Consider the following 13,571-nt stretch of genomic DNA (forward strand, 5'->3'; position numbering starts at 1 on the left):
AAATAGGTTTTTTCATGTGTCATTTAACACCGTTATGGTTTAAAATGGACGAAAGTGTTATAAAGGGCATAAAATTTAAACTCTATGTTAAATAAGGAAGGAAAAGTTTTTCGGTGTTAAATAGGGCAACAAATTTTAAGACAATGTTAAATAAGGAATTATCTCAAGATCGTGCCCTATGTGCAAGTTTTGAAATACCGACGAAAGTGCAGCAACCCACAAATTCTAAACTGAACTCGCCTAGCAGATACACCGATTGAAAAAATTATCAAGTTTGCACTACAACGAGTTTTTGCATTTTTGGAACTTTGGACTCCTCCTAAGAATTGACACTTTTAACCATCCAATGGGAGGCACCCAACATCAGCAGCGCGGTCCGGACATTGAGACCTCCTCTTCGGCGCCTTATGCGCCGGTTGGCGCAACTGGCGCGCACTGCAGCTCGCGAATGGGCCGGCCCATGAACAGAAGGGGCAGTGCAAAAATGTATTCATGTCAGGAAAAAACAAACGCAAACGATGCTCCTGTGAGGATTCGAACCCACACCATTAAGCTCCTGCGCATGGTTGGCTAACCACTAGACCAATAAAGCCATTGCATAATGATTGCAACGCGGAACTTCTAACAACTATATTTTAGCCGCGCTCTTGAAAAAAAGTTCATGGAATTTCAAAAAAGTTCATCAAATTTTGAAAAAGTTCATCGAATTTGGAAAACAGTTCACAAAGCCAACTCATTGAATTTGAAAAAGTTCATCAAAAATTGAAAAACGTTCATCAATTTTGCAGAAAAAAATCATGAAGAAAGAAAGTTTCTCGAATTAGAAAAATAAAGAATAAAAGAACAGAAAAAAGAAAAAAAAAAAGAAAGGAAGAAGAAGAAAAGAAGGCAAAACATACACATAATCACAACATGAGAAGTGGTCTGGTGGTTGTCCCGACTTACACTTGCCAGCTCGTCGCGGGTTCGAATCCCAGATCTCGCGCTGTTTTTGCTTCTTAGAAACAGAAAAATGGGCCGGCCCAGACGTGACGAGGGGTGTGCGCCCGTTAGTAGATTGAACAGTATCGGGCGCAAAAGGCGCCGAATAGGATTTGGCCCGGACATTGAAAGTCCCCGAACTTGAAAAAAACTAGGTTTTTTTTAGGGATGGGAAAAAACTAAGTGAGCTCTGGAGGAGTCCGGACAATCAACTTGGCCCACTGACAATTGGACCACATGTCCTCACGGCCCATGTGCCTTTTTCTTTAGGTCTGTCTGGCCCACTTCTGTTGTTCGGATTTGATAACTATGATTGGATGGTGGTTGGTGTCTGGGGAGTCTGCTTCACACATGTTCGTGCACATTTTGTGTCGTTCATTTGATGAACAGTGTTGGAGTTAAACTAATTTGTGCCAGTTTCGGTCCCTCGTGCCCACTAATGGATGTTCTGGATCGAGGCCCACTAACACTCCCTTCGCTCGCCCATCTCTCTCTCGCTAGTTGCCTCTGCTCGTTTCAATTTTATTTTGGAACCAGCTCACAGGCCACCTTGACCGTTCACTTCTCTAAAAGAAAATTGTAGGTTTGAGGAAAAGTTTGTGTATTTGAAAAAGGTTCACGGATTTGAAAAAAGTTTCGTGTGGTTGAAAAAGGATTCACGAATTTGAAAAAAACTTTATGCATTTTGAATTGTGAGTTTTATAAATGGGCCGGCCCAGACGTGACGAGGGGTGTGCGCCCGTTAGTAGATTGAACAGTATCGGGCGCAAAAGGCGCCGAATAGGATTTGGCCCGGACATTGAAAGTCCACGAACTTGAAAAAAACTAGGTTTTTTTTAGGGATGGGAAAAAACTAAGTGAGCTCTGGAGGAGTCCGGACAATCAACTTGGCCCACTGACAATTGGGCCACATGTCCTCACGGCCCATGTGCCTTTTTCTTTAGGTCTGTCTGGCCCACTTCTGTTGTTCGGATTTGATAACTATGATTGGATGGTGGTTGGTGTCTGGGGAGTCTGCTTCACACATGTTCGTGCACATTTTGTGTCGTTCATTTGATGAACAGTGTTGGAGTTAAACTAATTTGTGCCAGTTTCGGTCCCTCGTGCCCACTAATGGATGTTCTGGATCGAGGCCCACTAACACTCCCTTCGCTCGCCCATCTCTCTCTCGCTAGTTGCCTCTGCTCGTTTCAATTTTATTTTGGAACCAGCTCACAGGCCACCTTGACCGTTCACTTCTCTAAAAGAAAATTGTAGGTTTGAGGAAAAGTTTGTGTATTTGAAAAAGGTTCACGGATTTGAAAAAAGTTTCGTGTGGTTGAAAAAGGATTCACGAATTTGAAAAAAACTTTATGCATTTTGAATTGTGAGTTTTATAAATTTCATGAATTTGAAAAATAATCATAAATTTCAAAAAGTATGTGTATTTGAAAACCTTAATGCATTTGAAAAAAAGTTACGGATTAAAAAAAGTTCACGGATTTGAAAATGTTTGTGCATTTGGAAAACTATTGTAAGTTTCAAAAAAAATGAGAATTTAAAAACATGCATGGCTTTTGAAAACAAGTTCACAAATGCCCACAAATTTAAAATAACAAAACAAAAACCAACATAGAAAACCAAAAAACTAACCAAACAAGAAGCATCTAGAAGCTTCCCAAAATTATAGAAAGAGCTAAAAAGCGCACCCCTCGCTCCCCACGCGAGCCCTTTTGGGCCGATCCGTGTGCGGGGCGGGGCGCCCTTTTTGTTTTTATATTTTCTCGTTTTCTTTTTTCCTTTTTCTTTATTTTTCTATTTTGCTTATTTACCGCAAATTCTGGATGTTGAAAATGTCATAATTTTAAGAAACCCACAAATTTAAATATATTCATGACTTAAAAAATGTTCCCATATTTCAAAAAATGTTCACAAATTTAGAACATTCTTCACAAAAAGGTTCACTAATTTGTGAAAACGTTCATAAATTTCACGAAATGCTCCTTGGTTCTAAAAAATGTTCGCAAATTTCTAAAAATTAATATTTTGTATTTGATGAACAAATTTTGAATTGCATGAAAAATTATTGTATCCGAAGATTTTCTTTTTGAATTTCATGAAAAAAAATCGAGAAAAAATTGATGAACATCTTTTATATTTTATGAAAAAAAATTGAAATTGATGAAAAAAATTGAATTTGATGAACATCTTTAAATTCAGTGAAATTTTTTTGGATTTGATGAATAAAAATGTTCACAATTGGAAAAAAATCATGACAATGAAAAACCGAAAAAGTAAAATAGATGAGGTAAAGCTTATGTCTCCATTTTGGAAAAAAGAAGAAGATATCTCTCCCACCTAATGAATTTGCACTAGGCATACGTAACCATCATAGCTCGTCAGTGTCGAGGACTTCTCGGTGCAGCTGACAGGACTAACTAAACATTCTTTATCACTCCCTCCGTTTCAAAATAAGTTTGATCAAGTTTATATTAAAATATATTAACATGTAGGAGTACAACATAAAAAAAAACTTGACATTGTACATCTTAGCGGATATTTTAGGCTTGGTTAAACTTTAAAGGTTTGAATTAAGACAATTCTGGAATTTCAATTATTTTAGAGCGGAGGGAGTAGCACAGTTGTACTGCACATACATACATGCCTTTTCTTTTCCCTCAGATTATACAAACTGATTTTCTCCCCATCTTATAACCCAAACAAAACAGCACGCGTCACCCACGCTTTTGATAGATACAAGCCGACATTGACAATTTTTATATCGAGCAGTTCAACTCATGGTGGTTGTAAACATCTTGGGTAGGGAGGCCAAGCCTAGTGTAACAAGCAATTATTTCTTTTCATTTCTTTTTGTTTAACAATGGTATATGTAATTCTTTCTCTCTTTTTTCCCCTTTTTTTTGTTTGACAGTGGTTCTAGCAATTCTTGCCCTCGTGGTTGATGTCTTAACACATTACTTCCTCCTTTCCAAAATATTTGAAGTCCTGGGTTTGTCGTAAGTTAAACTTTCCTAAGTTTAACCAAGTTTATAGAAAAAATTACTACTAATATCCACAACATCAAATACTCTCTCCATCCGGAAATACTTGTCGGAGAAATGAATTACAAGTATTTTCGGACGGTAGGAACCTAGTAGAACTTGAAATATTTGAAACGGATGGAGTGCTACTTATATGGCCTGTATTCCATAGTGAAAAGAGGGAATGCATAGACGTGAGGATGTGGTTAAATTTCGTGTTTTGGCCCTTTTCTGAAACCTATTCGAGATTTGACCCTACTTTGAAAAAAAATCAAGATCTGACTCTTTTGCTACCGCCAGGGACCATGGCGGTAGGGTATAACAGCCTACCGTCAAGATCCCTGGCGGTAGGGTTGCATGCTCTACCGCCAAAAACCTCTTAAGTATTGAACACAGTGCGTGCTCGTGCCTACCGCCAAGCACCTTGACGGTAAGGTTGTGCAGGCTACCGCCAGCCCGGTTGGCGTTAGCGATGTTTCCTACCGGCAAAGTCCTTGGCGGTAGGCTGTTAGACCCTACCGCCATGGACTCTGCCGGTAGCAAAAGGGTCAGATCTCAAAAAAAAAAATTAAACTAGAGGCAAATCTTGAATAGGTTTCAGAAAAGGGTCAAAACACGAAAATTTGCGTGAGGATGCTGCCGCATGCAAGTCAACTCTCGCCTTGTCCCGTGTGTTGTCACCTGTCAGCACTGCAATATTCTGTGCCGCACTTGTGACGTAGTAGGTCCCTGTTGGCTGTTGCTGTGCACGCGCATAAATATATGGTGTTCTTCTTCTAGCTCCTCCTTCCCCGTCGCATCAGCCATAAGCTTGGAGCCGTCCATCTTTCTCCCGAGCCACCTGCAGATCTTTACCAGTGTGGATCCAACAAAGCATAAGCATCCTTTGTTTGTTGGTTCCCAGGTGAGCTTTGTGTCTTGGTGTTTCCCTGTTGTTTCTTGGCTGTTTCGCTCTCGCCGGATTTCCCTTTTTCCAGGTAAAATTTTATAATAGATTGGCTTTGTGTTGGTGCCAATGTCTTTGCCCTTTTGTCTTAGGTGTGTTTTCTTCATCCCCTTTCTGCGGAAAGACGGTTGGTAATTGTAAGAAAAAGGCTTGGTTTGTGAGCTGGTCTGTATGGGTTGTGTATCATCGAAGCAGTTCAGACGAGCTCCACCGCATGAGGATGCGGCTCTCCTGGCCAAAGAGACCACATGTGAGAACTCCTAGCTTCTGTTTTTCTTCCTGGTGATCTATTCAGTACAAAAATGAGTCCATAAGCTTTTTTGCCATCGTTTAATGTCTAATTTGTTCCCCAAATGCACGCAGTTTCCTTGAATGAAGTGGAGGCCCTCTACGAGCTGTTCAAAAAGATTAGCTATTCTATATTCAAGGATGGCCTTATTCACAAGGTATCTATCTTGTCTTGCTCATCATCTTCTTTTAGTCACACAGCAAATTCACCATGTGGTTTCCTTCTGCAAACTCTAATCAGCGCCAATTTGCAAACTGCCATTTTCTTCAACAGGAGGAGTTCCAACTTGCTCTCTTCAGGAACAGCAACCGGAAGAACCTTTTCGCCGATCGGGTCAGTCTATTTATCTGTGGGACTGTAAAATTGTCCCAAACTTATGCACAAATATCTCGGATCAGATCAACTTGTTTACATGTGTGTTCGACTGGTGCAGATATTTGATCTGTTTGATCTGAAGCGAAACGGCGTGATTGAATTCGAGGAGTTTGTTCGGTCCCTCCACATTTTTCACCCGGATACACCCATGGCAGACAAGATTGCATGTATGAAGCCTGCCTTTTTCTCCCAATCTTTTTGCGTGTGTAAATGTTTTAAGAAATGACTGGTATTTCATAAATTCTGGGTGCAATTCAAGTAGCAGTAGCCTGGTATATATATTTGGGAGGACTTCTGTCCATATATGCTTCTCCTATCTGACATCTGAAGGATTCCTTCTCGCAGTTGCATTCAGACTATATGACCTGCGAGGCACCGGCAGCATTGAACGTGAAGAGGTCTGTATCTTTTTGTACTGAAATGAATTATTCTGCACATAATCTTGTCAACTGAATATACTACTACAAGATGTTTTTAACATACTACCACACACTAGATTTGCCGATTTAAATGCTTATCCTTGAGCTCTGTCAGTACATTTTGTTTCACTGGAAAAATAACACAAAACCCATTATATGCACCAACTATAGCACACATACTACCTTTACAATTTGACAGTTCGAGCACTTACTGAAACTGGCCGTTCATGCAGTTGAAGGAAATGGTGCTTGCAATCCTGAACGAATCGGACCTACTTCTTTCTGATGATGCCGTCGAACAGATTGTAGATCAGGTACATACACCACATGCAGATGAAATGTTGCTGCCCAAGAAGCATTACCACTCTGCATACATTTATGCTAACTTATATTGTGACAGACATTCAAGCAGGCAGACCTGAACAGCGACGGGAGGATAGATCCCGACGAATGGAAAGAGTTTGCAAGTAAGAATCCAGCCTTGCTGAAGAACATGACTCTCCCATACCTGAAGTAAGTAGCTCTATATTTTTCAGCTTTGGAAAACAATGCCTGAGAACATCACTCTTGACTGACAGCTGAGCATCTTGTGATGCAGGGACATAACCATGTCATTCCCCAGCTTTGTTGTCTACTCTGGAGCCGGCGACGGAGAGTTGTAGCAGCCATCGGCACAAGCATCTGTGACTCTGACCTCTCAAGTCTCAGGCATACAGCACCATGTTCACAGTACAAATTTTTGGATTATGAAACACCGCTTTGTAGCAGAAACTGCAATAGCAGAATGTGCAGTGAGAAATGGAACACATCAGCTCAACAGCTGGGCAATTTTTTTTGTCACCGAATGGGCTGATCACTCTCATATTTACATTTGCAATATCTAACAGCTCGACCATATAGATTCTTCACGGTACATTTAGAGGCAAATATACGTGCATTTAACCTGAACTGTCAAAATCTGACTACTGAACTTCGTGACTCGATATACATTTCACTGAAAATTTGACTACTGAACTCCGTGATTCTCGATATACATTTCACTGTCCCACTCGCAGAAGTTCTTTGTCGAAAATGAAAACACAGAAGTTGAGCAAGTAACTGCAATGACGATCCAGGTTGGTTCTACTGCTTCAGCTTCACCATCTCCTGCAAGTTCACTGGATAGCACATCCTGGTGTGATCACCAGACCACACATTTTCTGCCAGGATCTGGTTCACAGCATCGGTCGGGTGGAATTCATCCCACCACACATGGCTTGACGCGTCGCTGCACGCCATCTGTGGAAGAACGCAGATGAATAGCCCGCCATACTTGCCAAGCCCACAGCAAGCATCAGTGGTGGTCAGAAAGCCTGCAGTTGCAATTCCACCAAAATGAGAAGACTTAGCACTCCATTTAAATGTACTACAAATGTTACAGTTGCGAACCGGCACTCAATTTAAATGCAGTACTAATGATGCATTTACTCACCATAGCGGTCACGGTTCTCTAGTATGTCCACTGACCCCTCAAATGTATCACAGTAGCTGATCATCGAGTCTGGGTACTGGCGGATGAACTCACTTGACATGTGTCTCAGTCCATAGTTGAACTCGATCACGACGTTGTTGATGTAGTCGATGCATTCCCCATTTTGGCTGCCGTAGTCCGAAAGGAAGTGCGGGGCACAGCCAACAGGAGGAAGGCCCATCAGCACGACCTTTCGAACATTGATATTGTACAGATTCTGCATAAATCATCATTGTCAGAAGGTAGTAGGAGACACATGAGTCCACAACTAGTTTAGACATCAAAAGTGGAGTAATCTGACAAGAACCACAAATAGAACTAAACAGTAATGGATGCAAAATGGCAATTAATTTGCTACGGTATTGCGAAGAATAAAGAACCGAAGCAATCCATTACAATTTGCATCAGCATATAAATGAGATTATGGAATGAACACAAAGAAAATTTCTACATACAACAAACTACTGGTATATGCATCTTCAATCACCATGCATCACATGTTCTGCTTAAGATTAGGTAACAGAGATAAATTAGGCATAGAGAATCAAATGATCCATGACACATGAACTGAGAAGCATGCTTGAACCATGGTCAGATCATGAACAGTTCAATGCAGCGAGATAAATGTGCAAGGTGTTATACAGTTATAGCTGAAAGTACAACATACTTTTTCTTTTTCTTTTGAGGCAACGAGCCTCCTCATCGATTTCCATTAAAGAAACTGGCACAGTTGTACAGAGTATGAGAAACATAAAAGGCACAAAACAGGAAGCTAAACCTGCAAGCATACAGGTAAAGCAACTACCAGGAACCAACAGCACGCAGGCAGATCAAACACGACTATCAAGCATGAGCGCCAGAAATTACAGACCAGTGAAAATACATCAAGTTCCACAGGTAAAACACTGCATCCTAGAACGAGGGTTCCATCCATGAACTCAGAAAGTACAACAGACTTAACTTGAACCTAAAACAGATGGTAGCACAAAAAAAAAAGTGCAGCCTGAGCATTTCAGAATATACCACAGTTTAAGATAGTATGCTGTGGTGTAGCTCAGGTAGCATGAGTAGCACCTTGTGCAGTTTCAGTTTTTCAGTTGGGCTGCCTTTGTATTGCTTCGTTTTCAATAATTTAGGACTTTTGCTTTTCAGGGTTGTATTTGCTTTGTACTTTGCGTCATCATGATGCCTTCTTCTAATATACAACAACACACATTTAAGTGTGCATTTGAGAGAAAAAAAAGTTTTAAGACAGTATAATGTCAGTTTGGTTTGAGCCCATGTTTGCCTTACCAAAAAGTTAGGCCAAAATTTTGGTCAAAGTTGTGCTTGTCCATGAGTTGGCCAATGTTGGAAAGAAAAATGAACTAGAGTTGGTAAAGAGCTAGTGGCATGCAAAAAAAAAAATGGAGATAAGTTTTTGGCTACCATCCAAACATACCCTTACATACTAACTAAACACCATTACACCTCATTGTAGAATCAGGATCATCAATCCAACCATTTTCATTTCATATTTTATCAAAATGCCGCATCTAACATCAGTCTGAAACATTTTGCAATTGCAATACTTGTGCAATATTGCAAGAAATAACCCCAAATTCGACAGTAAGAACAATTAGTATGTAAACCATAGGTGAAGGCGTTAATGTTCTAGAACTGCAAACCAACAAGGAAACCTCATTCATTTAAATCACTTTCATGTGTTAATTTCCCAGATAAACTACGTTATGTCCAAAACGAAATTCGTAGTTACAGAGATCCCTGACTACGCGTGGTGCATCTCCACAAGTAAAACAATGCGCAGCACACTGGTGATCAAAAAGGAGGCGAGAAATGGTACACAGAACAAACTGAGGAGCAAGAAGCACACCTTGATTTCCTGCCTCACTGCATTAACAAGGAGCTGATTGAACTCCCATGGGAGATAATGCATCTGCACGCCTGACACATTGCGCAGGTAGTAGTGGATGAAGTCGTTGCTCCCGATCGACACAAAGAACACCGACCTCCTGAACAGGTCGACTGTAGCTGCCTCCCCAAGAGCCAGCGCCAACTGCTCATATGTGTCCTCAACCTGCTGCACCTGCTGGGTCAGCGACACATGCATCCACTGCAAGCGCAACCAAATCGCAAAAACCCCAGCCGATTAGCATCAAATTTGGTGTGAGGAAACCACAGATTGACAGCAGAATCATCCCCAAACAGATCTCTCGACAGCACCAGGACGTTATGAGATTGACGCAGAGTTGGCGGGAGCGGTGGGAGAACATACCAGCTCAGAGCCACTGCTGGAGAGAATGCCGGCTGCCGCGGAAGCGTAGTTGACGCCTTGGATCATTCCACCGATGTTGCTGAGGCCAGCACCGCCGACGCCCATGCGCATGCTCTGCTCGAGGTACGGAGGCACGAAGGGGAGCCCCAGCTTCTCCGCTGTGGTACAACAGAAGGGGTCAGAAATCAAGAGAAGAGAAACTAGGAACGTCACATGGGGCTGCCATATTCCTGCGGATTCAGACCACAGCAGCGACAGAAGATTACACGGAACAATCAAGGAGAAGAAGCAAACAATCATCCGTAATCACGATGAACCATGGAGACCTAATAAACCGAAACGATCCGTATCTGCAAGCAAGGACGCGCAAAATCGAGAAACCAGCAGCGCACCCGCACCAATCCATGGAGAAACCGAGAGAAGCGAGAGGTCGCGAGCGACGCACCGAGGTAGTCGACGGGGATGCGGCCGTTGGAGAAGCGTCCGGTGGGGCGGTGGGTGTCAAAGTCCCGGCCATAGGGCTCGCGGTCGGCTCGGGCGAGCGTGCCGAGGTAGTTGTTGGTGCCGACGTCGGACGTGGAGTCGCTGATGACGAAGAGCGCGGGGACGAGCGGGGTGGGCGGCGCCGACGGCGGCGCGGACCGGGGGGTCGAGGCGGCTGCGGAGAGGGGTAGAGCGGAGAGGAGGAGGAGAAGGAGGAGGAGGAGGCACACGAGGTGAGCGAGGGAGGGCGCCATTTCCGGCGAGGCGGTGGCGAGTTCGCGCGCTCTGGGTTGGGAAAGGTGGGGGAGGAGACCGGTCTGGTTTATGCAAGAGGAGGATGGACTCGCCGCAGACTCGAGTCGCTAACCGCAGTGAGGATGGAGGAAAAGGCCTGCATTTGGTGGGCTAGGGTTGTGGACTAGAGCAACTCAGCAAACAGGGCCGGAAATGGGCCCCTTCACAGCCGATTGATGCGCGGCCCCTTGGCCTGTTTGATATCCTTGCTTGATCTCCAAGAATGACAAAACGTATAAGAATCCTCAAAAAAAAAGACAAAATGTATAAGAATAGGAGGTCTAAGATAGGGAAATACCCATTGGTTTCTGGTTGTATCTACACTCTATATGGGATTTTTTTTAAATAAAAAAGTCAAAACAATCTGAAGTTTTATAGAATAAACTTGACTTTCTTTTGCACTAAACCAGCGCTGACTTTAGGGGAAAAAGTTATTTGCTATTATAGGTCACTATTCGCACTATTTTTGGCAGAGGTTTTGTCTTTTTGAAGAAGTCAAAGGGCCTTTTTCTTTTTATGAAATTTTTCACAAGTACTCCCTCCGTCCCACACGTTTTTTGACACTACACTAGGGTCAAAAAATGCCTTACATTATGGGATAGAGGGAGTACAATGGAAGGTCAAGTTTATTTCAAAAAAAAATTCAATTTTTTTTTACTTTTTATCTAATTACTTATTTTTGCATATAGGGTGTATATACACCCATAAACCAAACGTCTCTGTGCGTCTAGGATTCATAGATACTGAGCTTTTCTAATTGGCTATGCTCACGCGTCAAACGTGAAGGGTTCTTTTTTTAGCAACTGACAGGAGCTCTACCTTTTTCATCATCAAGAAGAGAATTGGTCAGTTTCTTTTTAGCAACCGGCAGGAAATTCTCTTCTTTTCCCCCCATCAAAAAGAAGAAGAGAATTGGTCAGTTTCTAAGGGAAACTGGCCGAAAACCTGATAGATTGGTGCTCGGGTGCTCAAAGTTGTCTATTGCCCGAGAGTTGATTTCCTAAAGTTTGAGGTGGGACCACACCCCTCACAAATTTGTCGTGCTATCGTGAATGAAAAATGTGTTCCACAACAAGGATTTATTAAGAGGATGGGTACAAGAGAGCAAAGCAACATATGTAATGAGCAATGGCCATGGGAATGTCTTCTGCGATTGTACTGTATTCAAAAAATGAGCAATGGCTACCTAGAAGGGGGCATTTCGGTCGACACGATGCTTGACCAGCAATGGTGAGCAAGTTCATTGTATCTTCCTCGACCGAGTGGGATGTTCAAAAGTTGCAGCGGCAATTTTACCTATGGATGGTGAGAACATGAGGACCATCCCACTACCAACTAGAAGGCAAAATGATTTTTGGGCTTGCTTCCATGATAAAAAGAGGTTTCTTGATTGTTCAGTCAACATATGATATGCTTATGGTAGGACCAAAGTTATCGATCAGAGGTGAGGTGAATAGGAGATTTAACAAATCCTTAAAAAAATACAATCCTTCAAAGAAAGCCATTATAACAGATCAACACACTAGTATAAAAACGACATTAGAAGTGAAATGACCTACATGTCGCCTAGAGGGGAGTGAATATGCGTTTTAAAAGTCTTATGGATTTCACTTTATCATAATGTGGAGTTAAACTAAATCTTTCAAAGAAAGCCATTATAACAGATCAACACACTAGTATAAAAACGACATTAGAAGTGAAATGACCTACATGTCGCCTAGAGGGGAGTGAATATGCGTTTTAAAAAGTCTTATGGATTTCACTTTATCATAATGTGGAGTTAAACTAAATGGATACTTTTCAAGCATAGATCCTAAATATGCTAGGCTCAATTAAACGCACCAACAACCTACACTGAACAAGATAAGCACTTAAAGGAAACTAGCAACAAGGGTGACAAGTACTTGCCTTGAGCTTGACAACATATATCGTTAGGCAAAAGGAATATAGCACATGCCACATTGTCAAGGTTCGTCAAATGATTTTGCACACATGGGAGTTGACACTTTCTGCTGGAAGGCACTATCGACCGATCGAGTCGGATGGGATCCAAGTCATGTCCATGTGTAGTCTCAAACAAGTTGCAGTAGGCTAGAGCTGAAACCCATAAGATCTTCAAATCAACTCATGGTTCTGGCACGTGGATAGCTAACTTCATGCACTCATGTCCATTGCTAGTTCTTTGGTGACACCACATGTCAAGTTTGATCTACCCCGACCTCTATTGACATTATCAGTACGCTTTAATCATCCGCTATGCACTGCAGTTTCTAGAGGTCCATGTTGAATATGATAAAAACATCTCAGATGGTATTAAACAAGTTTCGCTTCAGTCTGTGCTACCCTAACTCTATCATGTATATCATCGTTCCGGACCCGATCCTTTCTTGTGTAGTAACACATCCATCTCAACATTGCATTTTCGCTACACCCAACTATTGAACATGTCGACTTTTAGTCAGCTAACACCCAATGCCATACAACATTGCGGGTCGAATCGTCGTCCTATAGAACCTTCCTTTTGGCTTTGTAGACTACAACCTCTTGATGACGATCTCTTTATAGCAACGGTGATCAGAATGGATAATTTGAAGTTTCGTCCCAGGTGAAATCGCCAAAAAGTGTGTTCTCACATGTCACAGTGTACCCCTGACAACTAACATGGTACACAAGACACATCGTTGGAGGAACCTCGCCGGGAGCACAGTAAGCAAGACATGCTGGTGGGATATTTTGAGAACCGACACCCCCCCCCCCGAAGGGAAACCGTCAGGGCACACGACGCTTATAGGCTGCCCTAGGTTGGCTTGACTGCCCCTATGTCCTTGAGGTCGAACACAAAGAAAATCAAAGAACGAGGAAGAAAAAAACAAGGATGAAGGAGAAAAGGTAAAGATAAAAGGGATTGAGGGAATCCTGGATTAGGGGGTCTCCGAATAGCGGGACTATATCCATTGGCCGGACTGTTAGACTATGAAG

The 13,571-nt window shown here is 42.3% G+C and overlaps 2 protein-coding genes across 2 annotated transcripts; one reads left to right on the forward strand and one right to left on the reverse strand.

Moving 5' to 3' along the window:
* The first annotated feature begins 4,751 nt into the window (after positions 1–4,751).
* LOC119279828 (calcineurin B-like protein 7) lies at positions 4,752–6,752 on the forward strand. Its single transcript, XM_037560931.1, has 9 exons — positions 4,752–4,905; positions 5,040–5,197; positions 5,311–5,393; positions 5,510–5,569; positions 5,670–5,778; positions 5,957–6,009; positions 6,264–6,344; positions 6,431–6,543; positions 6,629–6,752. The coding sequence occupies exons 2-9, from the start codon at positions 5,119–5,121 to the stop codon at positions 6,690–6,692; spliced, it is 642 nt and encodes a 213-aa protein (XP_037416828.1). The 5' UTR covers positions 4,752–4,905; positions 5,040–5,118; the 3' UTR covers positions 6,693–6,752.
* Positions 6,753–7,046: 294 nt separating this feature from the next.
* LOC119279818 (GDSL esterase/lipase 7-like) lies at positions 7,047–10,601 on the reverse strand. The gene is made up of 5 exons (XM_037560926.1): positions 10,261–10,601; positions 9,816–9,973; positions 9,414–9,653; positions 7,502–7,757; positions 7,047–7,382 (listed from the first exon to the last, which is right to left on the reverse strand). The coding sequence occupies exons 1-5, from the start codon at positions 10,550–10,552 to the stop codon at positions 7,153–7,155; spliced, it is 1,176 nt and encodes a 391-aa protein (XP_037416823.1). The 5' UTR covers positions 10,553–10,601; the 3' UTR covers positions 7,047–7,152.
* Positions 10,602–13,571: the final 2,970 nt, after the last annotated feature.

Source organism: Triticum dicoccoides, chromosome 1A (genome assembly GCF_002162155.2).
Source record: "Triticum dicoccoides isolate Atlit2015 ecotype Zavitan chromosome 1A, WEW_v2.0, whole genome shotgun sequence".
NCBI classification, from domain to species: domain Eukaryota; kingdom Viridiplantae; phylum Streptophyta; class Magnoliopsida; order Poales; family Poaceae; genus Triticum; species Triticum dicoccoides.